Source organism: Mustela lutreola, chromosome 11, assembly GCF_030435805.1.
Source record: "Mustela lutreola isolate mMusLut2 chromosome 11, mMusLut2.pri, whole genome shotgun sequence".
NCBI classification, from domain to species: domain Eukaryota; kingdom Metazoa; phylum Chordata; class Mammalia; order Carnivora; family Mustelidae; genus Mustela; species Mustela lutreola.
This window is the reverse complement of record NC_081300.1, coordinates 24,319,946-24,347,537: the sequence shown is the minus strand read 5'-3', so window position 1 is coordinate 24,347,537 and position 27,592 is coordinate 24,319,946. Positions and strand designations below refer to the sequence as shown.

Here is a 27,592-nt window from a genome sequence, read left to right as displayed (position 1 = left end):
TGTTGCCCCACAGTTATAATAATAACAATAGCATCCCCTTCACTTTCCGGTAATAAATATACCATTTATTGGTATCAAGACTTAAGTTCAGTAATTTGCTCCTTGCACATTTATCTCAGAATGAATTCTGAATATCACTTAACAAAGTTAAACTGGTGTTCAAATTAAAAAAAAAAAAAGACTACACCAAAAAAGAAACGATTCAACTTAAAAAATGGGAGAAGGACTTAAAATAGACTTTCTTCAAAAAAGATGTAGGGATGGTCAATACGCCTGGGAAAAGATGCTCGACATCACGGATCGTTAAGGAAACGTAACCCTGAACCACAGGGAGGTGCCCCGCACCCCACCAGGATGGCTATTCTCAAAAACAGAAAAGGACAAGTATCTGTGCAGAATGTGGAGAAATTGGAACCCCTTGCGCAAGGTTGGTGAGAGGGTAAAAGGGTGAAGCTGCTATGGAAAACTGTCAAGTCCTAGAAATATTTCCACTTTGGGGAACATGCCCAGAAGAACTGAGGGCAGGGCCATGAAGAGATACTCATCACAAAAGCAACGCAAGTGTCCACGGGTGCATGGAAGGATAGACATCGTCTATACATAAAATGGAGTGTTCTTAGAAAAGGTGGCAGTGTAGACACGTGACAGCACGTGACACTGGGTGAGATAACCCAGGCCCAAAAGGACAGCTCCTGTAGGATTCCCTTTCTGTGAGGGGCCTAGAGTAGTCTAAAAGCAGCAGAAAGAATGGTGCTTGCTGGGGGGCAGAGAGGGGGGCTGGGAGTCTGTATTGAATGGGGCAGAATTTCAGCTCTGCAAGACGAAGCAAATCCAGAGGCTACCGGCAGTTGCACAACAGTGGGAATGTATTTGATGCCACTTAAAAATGGTTAAGATGGTAAATTCTATGGTATGTGTATTTTTCCTCAATTAAGAGATTTCTAAAAATCCAAGAAAGACATTAAAGGATCAGAAGTTAGAGCAGTATTTATTCCATTTTCTTGCAATCGTATTATCTAAGGCATTTGTGGTAATTATATGGCAAGAGAATACAATTTCTTTTAAGGCCTTTGTAGTTGGACTTTTGTGCAGAAATATATCATATTTTGTATGCATTTGAGAGAGCTTATTTTATTCATGAGAAATACATCTTTGCCTCATTATCCCTTAATCACACTCAGCCACTTGCAGTAGAGGGCACGTCTCATTTCGTAGCTGCTCCGAAGATCCCCTGCTTTGCTGTGGCCCGGCCCAGACAGTACGAGGGGGCCTCGCTGCATCCCCTGCCCCTCAGGCCATGCTCTCAATGATAACGGCAATGCCTTGGCCACCGCCGATGCAAGCTGACCCAACAGCGTATTTCCCGCCCCGACGCCTAGAAGAGAAAGCAGTGGCTGAAATCTACTCAAATAAAAAACAGAACTCATTAGAAAATTAGAAGAACTAGAATTAATAATGACCACATCTGCATTATTCATCCTCATTCAGCTCAGTGTCTCAATCTTTTCTCCAGGCCTCAATACTGATCTATAGTCACAAGGTAAGGAATTCAGGAAACAGTATTTTTATTAAAAGAAGTTGTTAACAAAGAAGAGAGAAGCTGAAACAGATCTAGAAGCTGAGGTGTGCTCTGAGAAAGGAGAGGGGCCAGGAGGTCACAGAGATGAAAAGGAAGCTGAAGAAGGGCCGGCCTCTGATTTTTATACAGTCCAGATTTTCATGGCACAGGAGAGAAAGGGCAATCAGTGAGGTGTGCCCTTGTGAACGGGTGGGTGATTTAGAAGCATTTCTTGTCCCTTGCATAAAAATTAGATTCCTCTAGACCACGATCTATTCTTGTTCAATCCTAGAGAAACCACCTAGGAACTTTCTGGTGCACATTACTCATTTTGACTCCGTGAATTATTAAATGAGGGGCACCTGGGTGGCTCAGTTGGTTAAGCAATCATGACCTTCAGCTCAGGTCATGATCTCAGGGTCCTGGGATTGAGCTCTCTGCTCAGTGGGGAGTCTGCTTCTCCCTCTCTCCATGACTGCTTGTGCGCTAATAAATAAATTCTTAAAAAAAATAAAAAATAAAATGAAATGAAATGAATCCCATTTACCTTAACCTTACAGGAGCCAGAGTGATTTTTTTTTTTTTTTTGCTTGACTTATTTCGTTTTTTGCTTCTTCCTAATAGAGCAAAATGGCCCAAACTACATAGTACCAGAAGGAGGAGCTCTTGTATTAAAACTGAGAAGTATCATACCCACAGAAGGGCTCTTCTGGAACCCTGGCACTGGTGAAGGAAACACTTAGCTCAGACCCAAACGAGCAGTTTGCTCCGGTTTCTTAAATGACAGCACCTAGCTCAGAATCCTCCCAATATTCTGTTTGTTCTCCTAAAGAACCATATCTCACTCTTGTAACTGGCACGAGAGTGTAAGCACAAGACGACAAACAAGGCCTCGGCAACACAAGGAAGCGTGCACATCCCAAGTGTAGAGCCCTAACAGGTCAGCTGGGCCATCTACACTGTCAGCCGCAAAGGGTGTGGCCATTATAACACGTTCCTGGTGAGCAGCAGTACATGGGGATATGAGGACGAATGAAAAATGCCGGAATGTTCTGAAGAAACCCAAATCCATGCATTTTTAACCAAAGATGGCAAATATGAAACGTAACAACTTCTAGCAAATACCTTAATTCGTGAACCAGGTGTGCCATAATTCTCGATCCAGATCCTCCCAGGGGATGACCCAGGGCGATGGCTCCACCATTCACGTTGGTCTTACTTGGGTCAAGACCCAAACTCTTCTCCACTGCTAAGTACTGAGGAGCAAAAGCTTCATTCACCTAAACATAATCAAAACACAGATAAAAATCCTCGCTCATAAGTTGATTTTTAACTGAGAATGTCCAGTCCTACTGATGACTAATTTTGCTTTTTTTCCTATTTAAACTACCTTTTATCTTCAACCACTCTTTGTGAAGATAATCAGGTTTGAAAATGGGTGTAATTTACTAACTGATACTTAAGTCAACTGCATCCCTCGGAGAAAAGCCCTCAGCAATGTTGTAAAAGGATACCTAGTGGAGGCAGTGGGAGATGGCCCACAGGTTTCGGAGCCAGACGGATGGCTCAAATCTTGGCTATATGCATGTTCTTTAAGCTCTCGACACCGAGGTCCCTTCAACAGTAAAATGTAACTGTAGTGCATCCTAGGAGTTACTGTCAAGGTTAAATGAAATCGTGGGTATTAAGTGTCTGGTGTTATTACCTGACACATACCAACCACTCAGTAGATGGCTTGTCCTATTATTTTTATTACTACTCAGTACTACTAGCCATTCTTCTAAGAATAAACTGACACACAACCGAGGATAAACCTGCAGAGCCAGATAAATAGAGGAACTGTTACCGTGTTGGAATCTAGCAGATCTGAGAGGATCATATTGTATTTACTCAGCAAGGTTGGCTATGAGAATTACCTTCCTTCAGGTTCATAGCACTATAGTTTTATATGATCTTAGAAAATTTTATAGGTTAAAAAACTGATTTTAAGAAAGGTAACTTTCACAGAGTCGAAATCAAAATCTAGCCTTGTGCTTTTCCAAGATGGTGTTTTGTTTGTCCTTAGGTCCTGCATTATTTTCCCATTTTATATGGTCATGTTTAAGGTGGTACTAAGGGAAGTGGAATATGAACCAGCGAAACTAGGTTTCTGAACCAAGGTAAAACTACCATGATCATCAAAAGTCCCAAAGACAATCCTATAAAGCTATGTCCTTGAGCACATACATATCTATAAATGATTATGAACAGCTTCGCAGAGCTGACATATTTAAACAGAGCTTTAAGTGTGAAATCTAGAGTCAGAAATCCAGGAATATTATTTGTGAATATGATAATTAAGCAGCCGCCTTGAGGCTTTAAGAATGGAAGAAGAGCTTGAAGGATAAGCTGTTTGTCTAAAACCCTGGTTTCCTGGATGAGAGATGATCACACCTGTGCAGAGTGACAAGCCCCTTCTCTACCAATTTAGAGAGACTTCCTTTGTTATGTTAGTTATTTCCCAAAGTCAAGCAGCAAAGATATTTAATTACCTAAAATTTTCGAATAGTCCCCAAATGTAAAATGTATATAATCCAGCTTTATTTTCTTTTCCACTCTTCCTTTTAATTGTGCTAAATGCTTAAGATGCCTTTGCTCAAAACGAACATTAAAAAAAAAAAAAATCGTGGGGCGCCTGAATGGCTCAGTGGGTTAAGCCTCTACCTTTAGCCCAGGTCATGATCTCAGGGTCCTAGGATTGAGCCCCACATCGGGCTCTCTCCTCAGCAGGGAGCCTGCTTTCCCCTCTGCCTACTTATGATCTCTGCCTGTCAAATAAATAAATAAACTCTTTTTAAAAAATCACCATACTTATAATAATAAACTTAAGTTTTCTATGCCAAAAATTATCACACCCCAAATCTAGCCAAAACTATGGTGTAAAAGACAAAGGTAAGTCTGGGGGATGGAGAGTTTTAACTTGGTGCGAGGGCAAGAAACCAAGAAACTTCTAGATTTGGCACCAGATATTAATTTTTCTATTATGTCAATTCTTTGCTTATATATTTTTTCATTTTAATGCATCAGAGGTCGAAGTTATTCTCACCCACCTCATAGAATATTCAATTCAACAAACACACTGGTAGTCTAAAATGAAATATTCTTGTAAGGTCCTAAGATGTTTCCAGGAATTCATATCTTAGTAGGAGAAATCAGGCTATTTTAATTATTTGAATATACGTATTTTAATCAGGTAGAGAAAAGTACCTATTCAAAGCACGTAGTGGAAGTAATACTTGGACACATGTAATCTGGAAAGGCTAATAGCACGGAAACAAAAAAAGCTATAAAATACCAAATTAAAGCCATTCATGCTATACATGTTAGTAGCTTATTCATGTACAATAGTCTTAACACTTACCTCTACCAAATCCATGTCCTTAAGACTCCGTCCTGTTTTCTTCAGTGCCCCGCTGATAGCAGGGACGGGGCCTACATAAGAACAAAATCAGTTCCATCTTATGTGGCAGGTATTAGTAGCCACAAATCTTACCACCTTAGCACATTATGCAATGATGGGACCATAAAAAACCAGAAAACAGAACCAAAGTGAAAAGATGGTTGTGCAAAAGTGCAAATGAGAGGCTCACATGGAGACTTCTGCCAGAAACAGCTTTAAAAGCTCAGACGGGGGACGCCTGGGTGGCTCAGTTGGTTAAGCAGCTGCCTTCGGCTCAGGTCATGGTCCCAGCGTCCTGGGATCGAGTCCCACATTGGGCTCCTTGCTCCGCAGGGAGCCTGCTTCTCCCTCTGATTCTGCCTTCCACTCTGTCTGCGTATGCTCGCTCTCGCTCACTCTCTCTCTGACAAATAAATAAATAAAATCTTTAAAATAAATAAATAAATAAATAAATAAAAATTAAAAAAAAAAAAAAAAAAAAAAAGCTCAGACAGGGGCACCTGGGTGGCTCAGCTGGTTAAGTGTCTGCCTTCGGCTCAGGTCATGATCGATCCCAGGGTCCTGCGATCGAGCCCTGCATTGAGTTCCTGCTCAGCAGAGAGCCTTCTTCTCTCTTTCCCTCTGCCTGCCACTCTGCTTACTTGTGCTCTCTGTCAAATAAATAAATAAAATATTAAAAAAAAAATAAAAAAGAGTTCAGACAGCCGAAGGAGATATCTATGGGGTTCTGCAGTCATTGACAGAGTGTGCCTCCTACCGAAGGTCAAGGCAGACTGAGTGCTCTCCTGGGTCACAAGTAATATGCATTCCCAGTAGAGAAGGACTGGGAGAATGGCCACTCTGAATTTTTCAGGTCCATCTGGACGGAAGACAAGAAACGGCAGCTGTATCTCCACGAGGGCACAGCAAGACAGGAAACCACAAGGCACTTCAAAGAAAAGATACCTGAAGCAAAGGAGCGTTTCTATTGCCAGTGGTAGGCAGAGATTTTAAACGAAACCACCCCCATGGCAGAAATGCAAATCTACCTAGTAAGACTTCTGAAACTTTAGCTCCCAGATTACTGATGATCACCAATGACAGTTAGTTTAACGCTGCTCAAGATTTTCAAGTTATACTGGTATTTTCTCCTGAAAGGTAAAAAAGCTGGCTGAAGAAGATTATCTACTTCACTATTCTGAGAGAATGGAATGACCATGTCTAAAAAATGTATGCGTTATGTTCTATTGAGTTAAAGTAGTCAGATACTCTGCAACAAGTGTCATACATGTGCCTAAGGGAATATAGGCAATCGGTCTTCATAAGAAGAGCATGATGCAATCCAAACACAGTGTGCTTTGTTTTGTCACCTAAGTTAAAATGTTCCTTGGACAGTCGTCTGCTTACTGGCAAAGGGCATCGGGTTAGCGCTTTTCAATCTGGCTACCGATTTAACATAAAACCTAGTTCTAGATTCTCTTTGAATGTCTAAGGCACAAAAATAGGACAGTCAACAGCGGAGCCAGCAGTTAGCCAGCATGGCCGGGGATAAAGTACTCTTACAGGGGTCAGAGACACACGGAACCAAAAGCTGAGGGGCTAACTCGCTCGACACATCTCCTTGTCTTCATCTCCACAGTAAGCGTGACTCAGTGCATTCTTATTAACTCAGAATCATTACGGTCAATTGTTAAAAATACGCAGGGTCACAGTCTGACTTTTAAAGGACTGTTCCCGTAACACTGTTACTGGACTTCACAGGGACCCAGAAAGTTGTAATAATCTTGTTGGGAAAAGGAGACCTCATTTCTAGTCCTGCCACTAAGCTATGTGACGCTGAGCACCTGTTTTGGGCTGTAAGCTTCTCATCACAAGTGCTCTGAACTGGGTTTTAACCTTCTTTTTAACCACTGGAATCCTCTCTACAAATTAAGCCCAATAAAAGATAAAACCAGAGCTGCTATAGCTGCAGAGGTTCAAGGTTTCCCCCACCACTGCTGCCACGGGGGAGTTCCAGGGAACACTGACTGTCTTTCCGTGTGTGTCCTTCCTGGGAGCCACTGCGAGAGCCAAGTCCCCGCTTTCCTCCCTTTTCTGGGTCAGCAGCTTCTCTGGAAAGGCTAAGGATTGCCTGATGTTGGATAACTACATAACCCAGGGCACCATTCTTAGCAACTGGAGTGATGAATCAATCCCCACCACTCAAAAACCACTCTCCGTTGTTTAGTCCTTTGGGGCAATCCGTGCAGTCACCTTGTTTAATCCCGTACAACAACTGACAGACAGCTGTTTAGTGAAGGGACATCTGACACTGGGGCATTTGGCATTTATGGCTCTGCTTAAGCCCTGAGGGAAAAAAGCAATCCTTCCACAATGGTATTCACTGTACTGCAGGCGCCTCACTTAAAAAATACTAGTGCTGGAAGCTTTGTCCTGTCCCGTCTGTACCCTCATACCCCGAAGAAAAGGCTACAAAGAAAAGGCCAGCATCCAGACCCTGGAACACAAGAAAGGAAATCTACATTTTCTTCTTTTTTTCTTTTTCCTTTTTAGATTATTATCTATCTAACAGAGACACAGCGAGAGAGGAACACAAACAGGAGGGGTGAGAGAGGGAGAAGCAGGCTTCCCTCTGAGCAGAGAGCCGGATGTGGGCCTCGACCCCAGGACCCCAGGATCATGACCTGAGCCAAAGGCGGATGCTTAGTGACTGAGCCACCGAGGCGCCCTGGGAAAACGACATTTTCTTCGCTATGTTAATGTACCAGAACCTATTCAGTGATATTAAACTGAAAAGAACTATAAAAGAACTACTTACCTATATCAAATAAATTTGATTGATCATCAAGACGAGCCAGGTACACTTAAACCCCACACTCCCCAGGCTTCACCCTAGAACTACTGAAACAAAATCTTTTGGGGTGGGGTTATGGGTAGATTTTGATGATCATTTGGGGTCTGGGAAACCACTGTTCCAGACACTGAAGTGATAAATACCATACTTTTTAAAGCTACTTTCCATCTCTAAAGCAAAAGCAGTGTTTTGGTGAAAGCAAGGAGCTAAAAGCTAATTAAGCTTTTAAGCCTGAAACATAGAAAAAACTGACTTTTAACAGATGGTCACATAGCTTATGGTTTTGGTTAAAGTAATCTGAAACACAGTGAAAGTGACAAAATATAAACAGATACAGTTGGGTATTTACTATGTCCCCAGTGAGCATAGATGCTATTACTTGAGAAGAACTTTGAGGGACAGACCGAAGGATCTCCGGGAACACAGGTCAGCAACAGGTCGTCCCCCTTCTACCCTGGATCCTACTTCAAAATCCAATTTAGTTGGAAAAGGCCTAACTGCGCTCATAGAAAAACCTCTGGACCCATCGAGAATCTAAATCTAGCCCCAGAGGAGCCTTTTCTTTGGGGTATGAGGGTACAGACGGGACAGGACAAAGCCTCCAGCACTAGTATTTTTAAGTGAGGCGCCTCATCAATTCTGTTTCCTGGAGAATGATGACAGACATTACTAAAATTCAGCATATCTGAGGTTCCTAGGAGCACATCCAGCAAAAAGCTGTTTCTTTTCCTAATTTGTATCTTTCAAGCCAAAAGGAGCATACAGCAGGCCCTTGAACAGCACAAGTTTGAATGGAGCAGGTCCACTTACGTGCAGATTACAGTACGATGAATGTATTTGCGTACAGTTTTCTTAAGAACATTTCCTTTCCTCTAGTTTACTGTGAGAACACAATTCGTACTCCACGTAACATACAAAGTGTGTGTTAAAAGCTTATGTTACGGGTCAGACTTCTGGGCAACAGGAGGCTCTTAGTGGTTACATTTCATGGGAAGCAACAGGTACTTGGACTCCGGCTGTGTGACGGTTGGCACCCCTTGTGCCCACGTTGTTCAAGGTCAACTATACACACTTGTAGGGAGCTCTCCTCATCTCTGCCAAACTGAGATCCACGGGAATCCTTCATTTCCTATGAAGTGGCAGCTGAGCCAGGTGGGTGTGACTCTGACTTCCGGGACAGCACAGTGGGAAGAGCACTGGAATTAGAGAGGCCCGGTTCCCATCCTGGCTCCATCACTTACCCGTCTGGAACTTGACAAGATAACCTCCCTAAGCCTCCATTTTCTCCCTCACAAAGGGGTTGTGGGAAGAGGAAAGGAGACACACCAGTGGCCGCATGCACGACACCCAGCGTTCAGCCATCTCTGTTTGGCCCCAGGATCTCTCCTTGCCTCGTGTCTCCTGTAGTCAGCACCTTGTAATTCTTCTGTTATATGCTGGGAGCCAGTCTTAAATACAGACAGTGAGATGTGATAACTGCCCACGAGCAGTCTTGGTTTTCCTATTGGGCCCGGCACAGGTTTTCTAGATTTGTTTAAATGACTGATGACCAATCATTTCTCCACAAGTGACCTTGATCTGGCTACTATTTCAGGTATCTGAAGGCCAAAGACAACTTCTCTCCAGAAACATACACAACAAACTTACCAATACCCATGATGGAGGGATCACATCCAGACACGAAATAGCCCACAATTCTTGCCAGTGGTGTGAAGTTATGTTTTTTAACAGCATCTTCACTAGCTATGATAACAGCTCCAGCACCATCGGATACCCCCTTGGAAACAAAAACAGGAACACTGACTAGATGGCAGAAGGACCCAGTTAATCAAGGTTTGAGCTAATGCGGTAGTGTTAAGATTGTGGTACTATGTAAGAAACAGCATCACAATCTGGGCTACGATGAGGGCTCACAGTGCTCCAGGAACTGTTTTAGGCACAGAATCTAACCTCACCAAGGGAAAACAGGAAACAATGTCCAGGAAAAGATTATGTCCAGATATGGGGAGATGTAAGGAATCTGCTGAGTTGTATACATCAGAAAACCAACAAACCAACCAACGAACCCAGGAAAACTGGAATAATAACCAAGCAGATTTCCTTCTACAGTCCTTGTAATATTTTGAAAAGACTAAGAAACTGGAAGAGTATTATATGCGATTAAAGTATTTTGTTTGGGACTATGAAACCCCCAATTAACCGAATATGAACGCTGCCAGTTGAAGGTAAACAGCTAAAGACTAGCACGAGAAGTCTCCAAAAGACCCCACAGGACTACTTGGCACTGAACACGGCAGCAAGAGTTCCAGGTGAGCTGTGGCGTCACCTACCGAGGCGTTGCCCGCGGTCACGGTTCCCTCTTTCTTGAATACTGGGGGGAGTTTAGTTAACTGCTCCAGGGTCGTCTGGGGCCGAGCGTGCTCGTCTACCTGCATTGTCTGTTTCCCCTTCTTCGTCTTCACCTCAATGGGTGCCATCTCATTATTAAAGTAGCCAGCATCGTTAGCTGAAAGAGGAGCAAGACCATCGTGAGAATGGGAGAAAAAGAAGATACAAGAAACTAAATCAAACACATCCTTCAGTTTCGGCTCTACCCTTTCCTCGCAGCCGACTTTAACATAAGCCTCTGTTACAGGTACAACTTACGCTGCCTCTCGAAGGACTTAATACACTGCCATCGATCTATGCAAATGTATTCTGCCTCTTTTTAAAATTGTAATTTTGATCTTTTTTACTGTGATTTTTTTTTTTCACAAGGTTATCACCAGACTACTAGCAGTCCTTGTCTGTTAGCTACAGATAGAATAGCACTAAGTAAACTTAATGTCTCATTTAAACTGTTCTGGGTGAGGTAAGAAGTGAATTGAAAAGTCACCAGGTCGTACAACAATAACGTATTGTACACTTAAAAAAACTTAAGGGGGTAGAGTTTATTTTAAGTGTCTTTACCACAGTAAGAAAAAAGAAGTTGTCTCCAAAAGAAGTTATCGATCTAGGTTACCAAGTCATCTATCACCGAAATTTAATGACAAGCAACCCAAAGAAATTCTACGAGCGATTACCGACACAGTTATGAGTGAAACAGCTGCCCTGCTTCCACCTCCACTGACTACAATGGACCGCAGTAATCTACAGCCTCCAGAAACAGAATACGCCAGGAGTGAGACCACCTTCCTTCTGACAGCCCTTTACAAGGGCAGGCTACACACTTCCCTTATTTGGTTTTCATAACTCTTAGGGGAAAAGGGGAGGCAAATCTTCTTTATCTCAGTTGTATAGACGCCCAGTGAAAAAAATGACTTGGTAGAGGTTGGTTAACTTGTTTATGAGGCAAAGGTAGACACAGAGCTGGTGCCTCCTGGCCTCCGGACCAGCATGCTCCCACTTTAATGTGTAAGAAAAACACAGAGAATGAGCTGGCCGGAATCCGCTCCGTCCCACTTCTCCCTCTGAAGAGCTAAGATGAACTTCATTCTCACTACTCCGAGTACTTAACGCCCCTGAAGAAGAGCTGCTGCTCATTTATGATAGTTTGATTTAAAAAACCTTTTTCAAGAGACTTCAACTCACCATACTGTCAAGTTGCCCACCTTGGACTGGTCTGACAGTAGTGAGAAGTGTTATACCAATGGCACCAGAGCTCTGGCCGCAGAGAGTTCTGAGTCTTCAAGTCAGCGCAGCGCGCAACGATTCTCAATTAGGAATGGGAGGAGGAAGGCGCACAATGGGTCCTTTCCAAACATACCATCCCTTCCTCGTGAACAGGATATGCCTCACAGAGGAGAACACCCTCTCTGGGCCCGCAGCTTCCGGGAGCCATTGTCTCTCACAGAGTATCAAAGCCCTCGCAGCAGAGTGTTCTACGTGTTCTACTAACATCAGAACCACGGAGGACAAAATTCAAGTGGCCAGATAAGGTCAATTAGCAATGCCACTTTTTATGTAGCATTACTGTATTTCAAAAGAGAAACTCCCGGTTAATTTTGCAATCATTCACAGAACATCTAGTCATCTAAACGCAAAGGAATGATGAAAAAAAGTGACTTTCAAAAGGTACAATTTTAAATAAATATTATTATATGACCATTATAATCCGAAAACGACCAAAATCTTCTCTATTTTCTTAAACCCAGGTATAACTGATATACAACATTATATTAGTTTCGGGTATACAACCCAACCATTCGTTATCTGTGTATACAGGATTGCATAATGATCACTGCTCTAAATCTAGTTAACATCTGTCCCCATACATAGCTGCACCAATATTTTTTCTTGTGACGAGAACCTTGAAGGCCTACTCTACTAGCAACTTCACGCACGCGCTCTACATTGTTATTAACTATGATCACCATGCTGTATGTTACATCCCCAGGACTTACTTTATTTTATAACCTTTGACTCCCTCTGCCCATTTCACCCACCCCCCCAAGTTTTCTTCTGTTGACACTTCCAACATGCATCGCACTGACCAGCTTTCCACCTCTGCTGGGACTGCAGGGCGTACTTGTCACAGTCTTCTCTGCTTATGTTATGTTTTGCAGCAAGATTCTCCGCGGTGATCCCCATGGGGAGCCGGATGTGCTCATCTGTTAATCCTGACCACAAAGCATCTTCCAGCTATTGAAAGACATGAGTAGTAAGGTGATTTGTTAAAGTGTATCTTTTGAAAGTAGTATCTCTACATTTAATTAATTGTCCCAATAAATGAAAGTAAAATTACGTTTTCTGATTATTATTATTACTATTACTATTATTATTATTCATCTTTGGTTCTGGGACATTTTAAAAAACAGGCAATGCCATAATCAAATGCACGCATCCTCACTGTTCAGGGAGGGGACACAGGAGATCATCCTACAATCAAAAACGAAATGACCGGGGTACCTGGGTGGCTCGGTTGCTAAGCGTCTGCCTTTGGCTCAGGCCATGATCCTGGAGTCCAGGGATCGAGCCCCACGTCAGGCTCCCTGTTCAGCAGAGAGTCTGCCTCTCCCTCTCTCACCCCCCTCCCCTCCCGCCGTATACTCGCTCACAAATAAATAAATAAATAAAATCTTAAAAAAGAAAAAAGGGGCACCTGGGTGGCTCAGTGGGTTAAAGCCTCTGCCTTCAGCTCAGGTCATGATCCCAGGGTCCTGGGATCGAGTCCCAAATTAGGCTCTCTGCTTAGCAGGGAGCCTGCTTCCTCCTCTCTCTTTCCTTCTGCCTGCCTCTCTGCCCACTTGTGATCTCTGTCTCTCAAATAAATAAATAAAATCTTAAAAAAAAAAAAAAGAAAGAAAGAAAGAAAGAAAGAAACCCTCCAGGCTACATTTTTAAGAAATCTAAACCTAACACGGGGTCCTCATGCGATGTTTCCCTGTAGCCACCTATGACCCATGATTCTGCGCTCCGCAGGAGTGTGCCTGAGCTCCTTCAGTGACAGGAACAGCTGGTTCTGTCAGCTACTGGGAGGTGGAAAACCCCACACAGGTTCCTTGAGGAACAGAAAAGTTACTTATTATCCAGTGGGTCAGTCTCTGATAAGGGGGCTCCCTTGTGTCTTCTCCACTGCCCCTCGTCATCTTTGAGTCACTGACCTGTCTTTCCAAAGGTTTTCTTAATGCTTGGTGTCTAAAATACTATTTCATATTTTCTAGGTCTTATTCTTTCCAACTTTCAAAAAGGCCAGGGGATGAACTAGGTGAAGTGTGAACCAATCATTGCTGTTGGAAAATGCTAGCAACAGAGAATGTCATTAGCCCTTTCCCAGGGGAGGGACAGCACACTAGTGCCCTCTGTCAGTACTGTCATTCCCGTGCCAGAGCTCTCAAAGATGCGAAGGTCAGTTTTTGTCTGACTGACTCAGGACAACATCATCTCTATTCAAAGAGAATCTTTAAAAAAAAAATTTAAAGAGCAAAATAAAAAAAAAAAAAATCAATAAAACAGAGTAGGTTTTCTGTGAAGAAGATACCTATTCAATGGAGACTGCTCCAGGAAGAAAACTTCCATAAATCATGGTAAAGATTTAATTACTGGGTTTCCCATTCATTCAGTAGAGAAATCAATTATTTCAACCTGTGCCTACTTTTTGATCTGCCTCCTCCTTTCCTCTGCCTCCCCAGTGTATTGATTCCATGATCAGAGGCGTGGTGAGATAAAGTCTATGTGGATTTTTTAAATGCGGGTTAAGATGTCAAAACTAAAACCAGACTGGGGTTTTGAAATAGTTTACAAATTTCAAGTCATTTTTGTATTTTGTCAATCCCCTATTAATGAAACTGGTTTCAAAATCTGTTTTCCCTCTCCCCAAATGGTGTTATTAAAATTATTAGCACAGGGGCGCCTGGGTGGCTCAGTCATTAAGCAGCTGCCTTTGGCTCAGGTCATAATCCTAGGGTCCTGGGATCGAGTCCTGCATCAGACTCCATGCTTAGCGGGAAGCCTGAGTCTCCTTTCTCCCACTCCCAACTCTCTGCTTGTGTTCCCTCCCTCACTATCTCTCTGCCAAATAAATAAATAAAATTTTAAAAATATATATTAGCATAAATGCATGACAAATCATTTTTAAACATCTGAATGGCTCCAACCTTGAGATCTGATCCAAACTTGGTTCCAAAGCGCACGTTTCTGACACAGTATGGGGACTGGCTCATGCTTTCAGTTCCTCCACATAAGACAACTTCGGCCTCTTTAACACAAATTTCCTATTGGAAAACGAATGCGCAGCAATAACAATAAAACTTTTATTGTGACAGAGGTTTGTATTAAGCAGTAAACTAACAGTAAATGTAATGGTTTACAGTCTCAAAATGAAATACTTGTCAAATCATGGTAAAGCACATGCCACAGTACCCATCCCCAAGACACAAGGGGAGAAAGACCTAACAGACGTCAATTGTGTGTGCGCAAGTGACAAATTCTACCTATGTTTTGGCAAGGAATGATAATTCTTACCCTGGAAATAAATACTGAAAATCAGCAGAGATATTAATGCCTGGTATAATATATAGATTATCAGCGGAGGATAAAGAATAAATCCTTTAAAAAGGCGGAAGAAGAATTTATCCCATTAATGCAGGAGTCTGCTGCAAGTAACAGACCACACACAAGAACTGAGTTAACTGAGGAGGATCAGAAAAGGAAACCCATTTCTTCCTTCTAACACCTCCCACTATTTGCATTTCTCAGAAAAGAAGCAAGAACAAGCCTCCAAAGCCAGTATTCACAGTGACTGCTAAGAGAATCAGGACCACTGTTTCAGATACATTGTTTCAGAAATAAATTAACATGAAAATTATTCATCACAATATGTCCACGTCCTTCATTCTGTAAGAAAATGAAGATCTGGACAAATAAAATTGGATTTCACTGTATCCCTTTCCCTGTGCTCACGGATCAAATGTATTTGTCCAAGTACCCATCCCTTAAAAAGGAATGCACTTCTTACCCTCCCCTAAACCCTCCAACTTTCTTCCGTGTTTCACAGGCCTGCGTTCAAGTTCTGTCTCTGTAGCTTAGTCACCTTACTGATCAGTTTCGTTGTCTGTTAAATGGGAATAGTGATAGTTCCCGTCTTACCGGTTGTGAAGGCTAAGTAAGATACTGAATGTAAATCTGGCATAGGTCAGGCACACAGGAAGCACTCGATAAAAGTGAGAGTCATGATTAGCTTTAAAAAAAAAATGTGATAAAATATACCTAATTTCAAATTTACCATTGTAACCAATTTTAAGTGTATAGTTCAATACGTGCATTCACAGTGCTGTCTGACCAACCACCACCACTCCTCTCCAGACGTCTTTTCGGCTCTGCAGGCTGAACTCAGTACCTGTTAAACACGAACTCCTCCTTTTCTCCTCCCCCAGCCCCAGCAACCACCATCCTCCTTCCTGTCTCTATGAATCTGACTACTCATATGAGGGAGATCATACAGTATTTGTCCTTTTGTGGCTCATTTGTTCCACTTCGTTTGTCTTCAAAGATCCGTGAACAGCTTTTAAGGAACTGTGGATTCTTGTATTCCTGTGTACTTTTCCAAGAAAAATCAAATACTGACCTTTCCTAACGAAGCACTATAAAACAAAAGCCTACGGTGTTCTACTGAAGTGGGGCATTTTCTCCAACAGCTTTTAGCATTATTTTCAGAGGAGTAATAAAACGTTCCCATACCTGACATCCACTCACAATGGACTGGAAACCAGAGCCACAGAGTCTGTTAACAGTGAGAGCTGGGACCTCTTTTGGGACTCCCACCCGCAAACCAACATGCCGGGCCAAATATGCAGCATCTGAAGAACTCTGGAACAGAGGGAGAAGACAAAGAATGTCCTCTATAAATCTTGGCAACAAGGAGGACAAAATACACAGAAATGTTGGCAATCTATCAAAAATAATAAACTACATGGCTCTAAGGTAGGACACAATGTATACAGGTATAGCATGTATTTTATGTAATACATGTGTTTATTATTTGAATAAAAGACACAATGTGGTCTGCTGGTTTTTAAACACACAAAGTCCGAGAAATCCTTATAATACTATAGTTAAAATAATTCTTGTATTAATAGAAGATAGAAATTTGTAACAATTACAAATGTTTAAAAATAAAATGGGCTATCTTAAAATAGTATGTTCCTTAAAAGAGAAAGTATCCGGGGTGCCTGGGTGGCTCAGTGGGTTAAGCCTCTGCCTTCAGCTCAGGTCACGATCTCAGGGTCCTGGGATCGAGCCCCGTGTCAGGCTCTTTGCTCAGCATGGAGCCTGCTTCCTCGTCTCTTTTTGCCTGCCTCTCTGCCTACTTGTGATCTCTGTCTGTCAAATAAATAAATACAATCTTTAAAAAAAAGAGAGAGAGAGAGAGAAAGAGAAAGTATCCAAAGCTGTAATTTTCAACCTTTGTTGCATACCGGAAAACCAGGACAGCTTGACGTACGAATGCTTAGCGTAACCAAACCAATAAAACCGGAAAAACACAAGCAAGGCAAGGCTATCAGTAGATACTTTTAAAAGCACCCAGGGAGGGGCGCCTGGGTGGTTCAGTGGGTTAAGCCTCCACCTTTAGCTCCCGTCATGGTCTCAGGCTCCTGGGATCCAGCCCTGTCTCGGGCTCTTTGCTCAGGGGAGGCCTGCTTCCCCCTCCCTCTCTGCCTACTTGTAATCTCTGTCAAATAAATAAATAAAATATTTAAAAAATAAATAAATAAAAGCACTCAGGGGATAATGTGAAACTGAGGCTGAGACCTGTTGACCTAGGGAGGAGAGAGTTTAACAAGGACCCCAGGTTCCAAAGCAACAGTGCTGGCCCGGCTCTGGGGTCCCAGAAGAGCAGTGATGGCAGGTGGTCTGCTACAGATTTACCAGCTGGTTACAATCTGCACTTCAGTGTTTTTATAGGTTTCCTACCCTATAATCCCAACCTGTGTATTTGTTCTGTGGTTTTGGTCTCCTGTTTATTTATTTGTTCTTTTTTAAGATTTTTATTTATTTTGAGAGAGAGTGCGCACAGAGGGAGATGAAGACTCACTGCTTGAGGAGAGCCTGATACAGGGCTCCATCCAGGACCCTGGGATCATGACCTGAGCTAAAGGCAGACGCTTAACCCACTGGACCACCCGGGTGCCCTTGGTCTCCTGATTAATGGCACACAAGTAATACTACCAGGTAACCAGAACCAGGTGTCAGTGTGTTGAGACTGTACTGTGTTTAGCATGATAGGAAAATTGTGAAAAAACACATACAAAAGATATAGTGGCATAAAATGCAGAGCTGGAAGCGGACTCCCAAGGTGTCAGACTTGGCGTGGGAATGGGAGCGTGTAACGAGCTTCTCATGCCTGCACGGATGCAATCAGTGCTCTCGGCCTTCGGGAAAAACCTGGTGGAGTGGGTTCAGCCTAGATAAACCTGGTGGAGTGGGTTCAGCCTAGATAAATCGTAAAGGACAAAGGAGTAAATTGATACCATACACAGCAGTGCTAGCTCTGTCTGTATAAACAGAGAAATGGGCTGAGCCACAGAAGTTTAAACCATCTGGTTGTCCCACACAGTAACACAAACCAGGGCTTGGATGCACCGTTGTATCTCATGTCTTATGGACTTCAAGGCTTTCCATCCTAGGCACTTTTGGACAAATCTTTGTCCTTGCTCAAGGCTTTATTTTGGGTTTTGTGGGTATTTGCCACATGGCATCCCTCAGCTTTACAGGTAGACAGATGTGATTCAAAACTTGTGTTCAAAGGTGTTCCTTATTGAGGGGTAATTGCTTACTTGTTGAGGAATAAGTCATGCTTCCTCACTAAAGGGGGCATGGGGGTGGTAATGCACAAGACAAGCCATGCCATAAGCTACTAGAAGAACTTCTTGATGGGAAATTTTAGCTTTGCGTTTTGTTGCTTTACTTCCTAAAATAACTTGGACATGTTCCTCACTGGTCCATCTGATGTGGGAAACAAAGGCAGAAGAAAAAAATATTAAATTTCCTTACTACTCACAGCTCACTGACAAGTCCTTGAAACAGATCGACAGTCCTCTAAGAACTCAGCTGCCTTGATGTTAATAGTTTCCCAATGGCAAAAGGCAATCTTAGCCCCATGCCCAGGATCCTGTTAAGCCTACTTCAACATATAAAAATTCCTTTTGCCAGGGTTTTCTGTTTCTGTCAGTTTTCTGTTTTGGGAGTCACTCCCCTTATAATACTCTAATGTCCAGACTGGCAAAACAGGTTGTTTTATAAAATCAAGCAGTAGTCTGAGGTAATACAAAGATTATTTTTAGGTCAGGAGTCAGATCTGGATTGGAATCTAGACTCTGTCATTCACTAGCAGTGTGAACTTTGGTTTACCTAACTTTCAAGTTCCTCCCATGGGAAGTTATCTGCAAATGGATTCCCAAGTGCCATCTTTGTAAATAAGAGTAGAGTAGTTACGATTGAGTTGTTAAATTCTAGACCAACTGACTGAATAAAGATAGTTTACGGAGATCTCGCTGATGGCATACATACTTACTTGTATGGATATTTTGAATATGGTCCTACCTGATGCTTAGAAACCAGGTATCTTCTACTTTGGCCACTGTATTCCAGAAAGTAACTGATAATTTTTCCTTTTTTTTTTTTTTTTTTTGTTACATATTCTCTAAGTGCTCCCAAGAAATGACTCTACGTCCCTTTTAACACCAAGATTTGTGGGAAGAGCTTAGTACAGGTGGAAGAATATTGAACCAGAAGTCAGGAGCATTCCAGCCCAGGACTATTACAGATCACCACTCCGCAACACTGCAACTTCCCTGGATGTTTCCTCATGTGTTAAGAGAGGCCTGGAGTTCTATAAAATCTCTAGGGTTTCTTCTGACTTTTCAATATTCCATAAATCTTACTTGGAACTTAACCTTTTTTAAAAGTTCCTATTCCTGTTTTATTTTTCAACTGAGGTATAACTGACATAAAACATTAGTTTCAAGTGTACTATGTAATGACTCAGTATTTGTATAGACTGCAAATGATCACAATTAAGTCTAGTTAACATCTGTCATCACATATATGATGAGAGAGCAGAAGGCTAGCTGAAGACAAGACATAAGCTGACACAGGGCAACCTCCCCCTAACCCCCACTCTGGGGTGGGACATGTGGGACATTCTTCCAGTAATCTCCCAATTATGTTAACATTAATGCCTTGCCAGAGGGAAAAACCACCTTAACTTGACAATGGCAAGGTCTCTGTCTTACAGGTGGGTCTTCTTTAACATGAAAACCCTTTTGAAACTTTCCTTTTCCTTACTTTCCCCAACTTCCCCTATATAATAACCTATATAATTCCTCAAGACTCTGCCCACAGGTCCTGTCCCAGTGCTTTAATAAAACCACCATTTTGCACTGAAGATGTCAAGACTTCTTTCTTGGCTGCAGACTCTGGACCTCGCCCCACCAAAGCTCACCTATCTTCCAAAACCACATTATATAGTTAAACAAAAAAATTTTTTTGAGGACTGATGTGAGGCTGGGAGCAAGTGGTCAGAATTCTTGAGACACTTCTGGTGCAAAAAGGTACTTTTATTTAAGCACAGGGACAGGACCCATAGGCAGGAAGAGCTGCACTGGGGCTGTGAGTGATTACATACCTTGTAGTTAGTGGGGGTTACAGACAGCGTAAGTCCCTATGGAATTTGGAAGCAGAGCCTATCCAGGACCTTGAGGGGCTGGCTGCTGCTTAGATAAGGTTCTTTACTTTTGTCTAGTAAAACATGAGTCTTGAGACCTTTCAGGTGTATGTAAGTGGCGTCTGAAAGATGACTGCTCTCTTATTGGCGGAAAGATCAGCGGCAAGTAACAGGAACAAGAACAAAGCTGCAGTGGTAAAGTATTAACCCGTCCTTGACGGGGCGGGAGGGGTGTTAGAATCCCTACCTCAGGAATTCTGTCTGGAGACTACAGCGGCAGCAAAACACAGCCTTTGTTCCTGTTTCTCCCATCAAGGACTTTTAATACTTATTAGCACCTTTCAAATGCCCGGTACAGTATTATTAACTATAGTCATCATGCTGTTTCGTTACAGCCCCAAGACTGACCGACTGACTTAGAACTGGAAGATTATACCTTTTTGACCTCCGTAACTCACGTAATTCTTCTCATATATGAGAACTGCTAAGGACAGAATACTTTAGTGCCTTTAAAACCTCTCAGAACATTACTTAGTCGATTCCCATTATTCGTAGATTCTATACTCACGAATTCACCTACGTGTTAAAAATTTCTTTGTATGGGCACCTGGGTGGCTCAGTGGGTTAAAGCCTCTGCCTTCAGCTCAGGTCATGATCCCAGGGTCCTGGGATCGAGCCCCGAATTGGGCTCTCTGCTCAGTGGGGAGCCTGCTTCCATTCCTCTCTCTCTGCCTACTTGAGATCTGTCAAATGAATAAAATCTTTAAAAAAAAATGTATTTGTAACCCCAAAAGTAATACCTCCAGCACTTCTGTGGTTATTTCCAGATTATGGGCAGGTTGGAGGAACACTGAGAAAATTTAGTCGCCTAAAATAATATATACTTTCCTAGCTGAGATGAACAAAGGGACACTAAGCCTTCTTGTTTTAGCTCTCATGCTATAAACAAGTGACCTTTTAGGGCGCCTGAGTGGCTCAGTCCATTGAATGTCTGCCTTCCGTTCAGATCATGATCCCAGGGTCCTGGGACTGAGCCTCCTGTGTAGGCTCCCTGCTCAGCAGGGAGTCTGCGTCTCTGTCAGCCCCTCCCCCTTCCCTCCTGCTCTTACACTCTCTCTCTGAAGTAAATAAAATCTTAAAAATAAACAAAAACAAATCTCCTTTTTGTGATCTATTTATTGCAACGTTTTTTGCATTTTTGTGCTTTTTGTTGGAGATTTTGCTGTTCAAAATCGCCGCAGGCATAGTGCCATTGAAGTGCAGTGATCCACAGAGCACACTGCGGAAGCACACACTGGGGACCTCACCTGGACCAAAGGAAACCAAAGGTGGTCCAAGAGGTAACTGCTGCCATCAGGGACATCTTACACAAACACTCCAACAAGTACGAAAGTACCAGTGCCACTCTCGCTGGATGAAGCAGACCCACGAGCAGCTATGATTTGGATCGGGGCAGAGATGAGTTACTGAAGAGCTTCCCAGAGGGTTTTCCTGATGAGCCCAGGTGCAGCTCACTCTGCTTACTGCCACAGCGAAGCTGCTTCTCAAGCAAACACCAGAAACACAGGAGCTGCTACAAGTCTCGAGTTTGACAACACGGGATTCTGATAAACCTGACCTTCGAGACCAGGGCTATATATTTACTGGTGTCTTCTCTCAACAGACCCTGTCACAGGCAAATTAGTCGTCTTGTGTGAGAAGCCACTGACCCTGAGACAGATCTTATTGTGCTAGCTCTGCTGGATGAGCTCATCTGCCACACCAGTCTTTGGACCTTGGTGTACCATAAGCCTCCCAATGCTTTTGTAGAAGGAAGTCATGGAATCCGTCACAAACATGAGCCAATACATCATGGGAGCACTGATGTCGATGACAGCCTTTGGCACCACCACTGCCACGATCTTGGAACAGCCTAAGGTTAGCCCCTCTCAAGGTGACCTTCTAGACCTTCTAAACCTTGACCTCAGTCTCCCAGTCAATGTGCTTCAGGTGTCCTCCATACAGATGGGAGCAGCAGATCTCCCTGGAGGAGGACTAGATGGGCCGGCGAGACGGTCTTTCATCCCATCCTCAGGGCCTGTAACCTTCGCTCCTCCACCTGCTCCCACTGGGGTCAGCACTGGTCTGAATGACGTGTCAGCACTCTCCATGGGACAGGCATGGGACCTGCTGGATGGGTGGTGCCTAAGGCTGTCTGGCTGCCTGCAGTAAAAAATAATGGTCTGGAGATTTCCAGGACATTTACTCACTGCCAAGGGCACACCTACACGGAAATGAACTTCACCAACAATGCTTTGCAGCACATGACAGACTTTGCAATCCAGTTAAACAAGAGGAGCTTTGGGGTCATCCCCAGCACTCCTCTGGCCAACCACACACCACAGATGCCAAAGCAGCGTGTGGATGTCTCCCTGCCTCTGAACACCTTAGGTCCTGTCACGAAGATGGAACCTCTGAGTAACTGCAGGTGGCTGTGAAAAACAATGTTTGTCTTCTCCTTCAGCTTCTCACCCCACTCAGGGTGCGCTCTGTAGAAGATTTCAAAATGGTGCGCCAGGTCTTCCTTGCAAGTGGAAGGCCATTCCCAGTGAAAAAGAACTTCAGTTTCAGATTAAGGAATGTCCATTAAATACTGACAGTTTCCAGCAAACTGCAAAACAGCAATGTTTACTGCCTTGCCAAGAGGAATGTGGAAGGGGAGGACATGCTGTACCAATCCTTGAAGCTCAATAATGGCATCTGGAGTTTGGCTAAGCTATGTATCCAGCCAGGAAACCCACACGGCACGGTGTTGCTGAAGTGCAGAGCTCCCGAGGTCTCCCAGGACGTCTGTGAAGTCTACGGCAGCATTTCTGAAAAGCTAATAGGACGGGTCTGGTGCCCTTTGGCCATCCTGTGACTGGTGCAAGCCAGGAACTCTTAACTGGAAGAAATCGTTTTGCCATGTAGACTCTGAACCCAAACACGCTGATGCCACACCCCAAGGCAGTGACTGGTCTAAGCTGTGCTGCCATCACGGCACAACCTGCTGCATAGTTTCAGCTTCTCATTAACATCTGTAAGCACCGCTTCAGTCACTTCCCACCTCTTGTCACATACCGCTGCCACCTGTCCTTACTTGTGAGCTTCACCATAGTGTGTCAACAGCTGGAATTTTTGAGCGGTTTGATATTTTGTAACTGAGAGCTCATTTGGAAAGCAGAAAAGGACAAAAATTATTAAAGGAAAAGTGTCACTGAAGAAAAAAAAATGAATGAAGCCCTTCAGACTCCACTGCAAACAAAACTGGTTGTTGCTAGAAGCCAAATCTCTATGAGTCATGGCTCCGGAGCGGAGGTGGGGGGTGGAAATAATTGCACACCCGTTCTGGAGCCTTATCCCTGCCCCAAGAGCTGAGCACGTGGTGGAGGTGGTGGCAGCAGCCTCCAGTCTTCTCGGCCTGTCCCTCCTAGTATGGAACAACCACTTTCTGAGCCAGCAGAACAGTGACAAGGAACTTGCAGTGGCAATGCACTCTGCATGGAGCTTCTGTTAAGCCAAGGGCCAGGAGGAAGAAGGAAGCCCCATCTCTTTGGCAATACTTCAAAGAAATATACAGCTTTCATTATCTATGAAATGATGTGATCTATTTTGTTGACCTCAACATAGCAATATAGAAGGTAAAGGAGTTTCTTATTTCCGTAACAAATACTGACCAAGGTCCTGCTGGTTAAGAAATTATAGGGGATGTCTTACACTGACCAGGTTTTCTACCCTTCTTAGTTGGTAAACAGAGAGAGCCAACTAACTTTAGATAAGTCAAGGAAATGAATCTGACAGAGAAGCAATGAAATGTAACTCCAATGGGATAGATATAGAGCTTCTAGATTATATGGTGGCTTTGATATATGCCATCACTTCTAGAGTCAAGGATTACTTAAATCATAAATACATTTAACTATTAACTAGTTCACTATTAAGACATATTAAGTTATCTTCTTAATAACATGAAGCAACAAGAATGAATACCGACCTCCCTTCTGCCCTACTGACCTGGATGACATTGCCTACAATGACACTGTCAATGGTCTCAGGTGAGACCTTGCCCGCAGACAAGGCAGCCTTGGCAGCAAATTCAGTCAAGTCGGTAGCCGTGAAGTCCTTCAGAAGACCTCCGTATGCTCCAAAAGGGGTTCGCTTAGCGGCAACAATGAACACACCTGTAAGCAGAGACAGATTCCTCAGTGTCCCGAACATGCTTTAAATAATCTCACTATGAAACCTAGTACTAGGTACTGCTTTCAATTAGAACTTAGACAATTTTTGTCCCAGAACAGTACATGGAACAAGTCTCACTCACAGAAGCAATCTTTTAAGGAAGGGGTATCAGCTGGAGCAGTACCTACATGCTGGCCCCCAGAACTGCACGCTGCAACATAAATCCATCCTGGTAGACAACATTCTTGTCCTCCGGTGAGCTACAAAGCTAGAAACATTTGTTTAAAACTAAAATACTGGGGTGTCTGGGTAGCCCAGTAGGTTAAGCGTCTGTCTTTGCCTTTGACTCAGGTCATGATCCCGGGGATTCCTGGGATCCAGCCCTGCACTGGGCTCCGTGCTCAGCGGGGAGCTTGCTTCTCCCTCTCCAGTTCCTGCTCCCCCTTTCCCCAGCTTATAAGCTCTCTCCCTCTCTCTGTCAAATAAATAAAATATTTTTAAAAAATAAAAATAAAAAAAATAAATAAAACAAATGCTGGGACAGCTGGATGCCCAATTGGTTATGTATCTGCCTTTGGATCAGGTCATGATCCCAGGGTCTGGGGATGACATTAAGCTCCCTGCTCAGTAGGGAGCTGCTTCTCCCTCTGCCTGCCGCTCCCTCTGCTTGTGCTCTCTAGCTCCAACAAATAAAATCTTTAAAAAAAAAAAACCAAAAACCAAACACAGGGGCACCTGGGTGGCTCAATGGGTTAAGCTTACTCTGCCTTCGGCTCAGGTCATGGTCTCAGGGTCCTGAGATCCAGCCCCGCATTGGGCTCTCTGCTTGCCTCTCTGCCTACTTGTGATCTCTCTCTCTGTGTCAAGTAAGTAAAATAAAAAATCTTTAAAAAAGAAAAAATAAAACAAAAACAAAAACAATGCTTCTTCGATGTGCTGAAGTATATTTCCTAGTCACAGACTCAAAGAATCTCCAAATTAAAAGTTCTCTTGAGGTTTGAGGCCAACCACTCACCCCACAGAAAATTCCTGACACAAGAGACAAAAATTCCTCTGCTAGAAAATTTACAGTAAGGCATACTCCACTATGTGAAGCAGTGTGCCTATGAATGGACAACCTAAAGTATGATTTTTTCCTCCTACATAGCTAAGCCAGCTTACCCAGTCTTTCATCTACCAGCTTATCCAAATGTATCCCAAGTCTATTTCTACAGGAAAAAAAAAAGGAAAGAAAAACTGTTTCTAGAATTGATAATGTTTGAATGTGAACTACATATGCCTTTAACTTTGGAGCCATAGGATGACTAAAATACAAATTTCAAATAATATGAACCATTCATTACCTTTTACAAAGTGGACTATCTTTTACACAGAGAGCCCCTCCAGATCTAAAGTCAGCTAACCTGTAACACCTCCCATCTCTTAAGTAAATAAAAGGCATTCTTACAAAACTTCTTTGACATCATTTCTGGTTGCTTTCTTCTGAAGACACTCTAGTTTGCCAATATCCTGTTAAAACATGTCTCTTAGAATACAACAAGATTTCCTGATCCAACCACAAAGAATATAGAGGAAATTATCTATACACACAGTAATGTAAATTAAGAGTAAAAAATTATGGTATCACTATTAGTTCAACAGATGTCCCTATGCAAATAAATAAAAATCGCTCCTAACTGAGGCACTCTACCGCCACCACCCCCAAAAAAGGCTACAGAAGTCTCCGACGATGGGAGTGATACTCACTAGAGCTGTATGAGGCAAAACTTGCACATTGGGAAGCAGCACCCAATATAGTCCGTTTCATCCCACTAACATTTATTAGGCACCAACTAAGCACTAGACATTTTATCACTTTTCATTATCTAATCTTCCTAACAATCCTGCAGGTCAAAAGTAAAGTGCGTACAGGAGGCACTCAGTATGGGGTGAACCTCATGCTTGGTGCTTTGCATACGTAGGCTTCTCCCAAAACAATCTGAGCTCACATTTCCATGTCCTGCCAAGAAATGATGGGACTTTTAACAATGGGTTTGTGTCAAGATATTAACCTGTAATTGAGACCATACAAATATTATACCACGCTTGGTATTTAAGTACAATTCTCCTGATTACGTTAGTGGAGGCTATCTCTTTTGTGGAACAAACTCAACCTATCCTAAAAAAACCGAAAAAACAGAAACAAAAAAAACCTCCCAGAACCAAAGAAAACAAAAAACTTCAGCTTCTCCTTTCATCCCTACTTTGAGAAACTCACAGTCTAAAAGAATTTTAGGAGAGGCACCTGGATGGCTCAGTCAGTTAGGTTAGGCATCAGGTGGTTAAGCATCTGACTCTTGATTTTGGCTCAGGTCAGAATCTCAGGGTCCTGACATGAAGCCCTGCTATGGAGCCACTCAGAGTCTGCTAGAGATTCTTTCTCTCTCTCTCCCCCTCTGTTCCTCCCCCTGCTCATGCACTCTAATTTTTAAAAATCTTAAACCCCCAAACATTAAAAGATAAAAGAATGCTACTCCTAAAATGCAATTGTAATTTAGAAGAGAACCAATTAATCTTTACAGATACAATATTCAGATATTTACAAGCCCATAAATATTACTTCAGTGCATTACAGATCTTTTGTTCTGATAGATGGGTTTCTCTGTGGCACTATACCTTCCTCAATTTCTGCCAATGTCCTCTAAACTTCCTTGCCTGGGGTGCCTGGGTGGCTGAGTTAAGTGCCTGCCTTTGGCTTAGGTCACGATCCCAGGGATCGAGCCCCATATTGGGCTCCCTGCTCAGTGCAGAGCCTGCTTCTCCCTCTCCAACTCCCCCATGCTTGTGTTATCGCTCTATCATAAATAAATAAAATCTAAAAAAATAAATAAACCTCCTGGCTTTAATATTTTACCTATTTTTATATTGGTATTTTATTTCGGTTTTCTTTCCCCTTCCTATGTCTTCTTCCTCATTTAATTACAGCCTGATTGTCATCATGGCTCCTATCTGATCACCTCTCCTGCAAATAACAATGATGGTATAGAAAAATGACTACTTGACAGCCTTGGAAAATGAACAAAACTAGACAGGTATGGAGGAGATGTGGAAGAATGGAACAGTACAGGGTGAGTGTTCAATTTATTTATAGCCTCTGACTTTAAGGCAAAGAGTCCACATTACGTGAATGGCTAGAACTCAGAAACTCAGTCTTACTGGCTTAAAGACTCAGAGAACTGAGTTCATGGCAGTCACAGCCACTGGTAAATAAGAATGAAAGTGGGAAAGGAAAGGACCACAGGCAAGAGCCCAAATCATACACACGAACTCTGCTTAAGTATTTGGCTGGCCCTGTAACCATGATCTACAAACACCTTAGCTAAGGCTAACAGAACTGAACTTAGATTTGAGCTGTTGTCCGCTCCCAGGGAAACAGTTTACCGA

The 27,592-nt window shown here is 42.9% G+C and overlaps 1 protein-coding gene and 1 pseudogene across 2 annotated transcripts in view; one reads left to right on the top strand and one right to left on the bottom strand.

The window, feature by feature from the left end:
• Nucleotides 1-969: 969 nt before the first annotated feature.
• The window catches only part of ACAA2 (acetyl-CoA acyltransferase 2), a 29,987-nt gene continuing 3,364 nt past the window's right edge, over nt 970-27,592 (bottom strand). For both annotated transcript variants that reach the window (XM_059138815.1, XM_059138814.1), the window contains exons 2-10: nt 24,005-24,171; nt 15,988-16,116; nt 14,406-14,522; nt 12,303-12,450; nt 10,161-10,336; nt 9,478-9,607; nt 4,959-5,029; nt 2,684-2,838; nt 970-1,375 (exon numbers count right to left, since the gene is read on the bottom strand). In XM_059138815.1, coding sequence (XP_058994798.1) covers nt 1,291-1,375; nt 2,684-2,838; nt 4,959-5,029; nt 9,478-9,607; nt 10,161-10,336; nt 12,303-12,450; nt 14,406-14,522; nt 15,988-16,116; nt 24,005-24,171 — 1,178 coding nt within the window. In that variant the 3' untranslated portion in view covers nt 970-1,290. The remainder of the gene's footprint in view (nt 1,376-2,683; nt 2,839-4,958; nt 5,030-9,477; nt 9,608-10,160; nt 10,337-12,302; nt 12,451-14,405; nt 14,523-15,987; nt 16,117-24,004; nt 24,172-27,592) is intronic.
• LOC131811238 (AP-2 complex subunit beta-like) lies at nt 17,623-22,871 on the top strand (annotated as a pseudogene).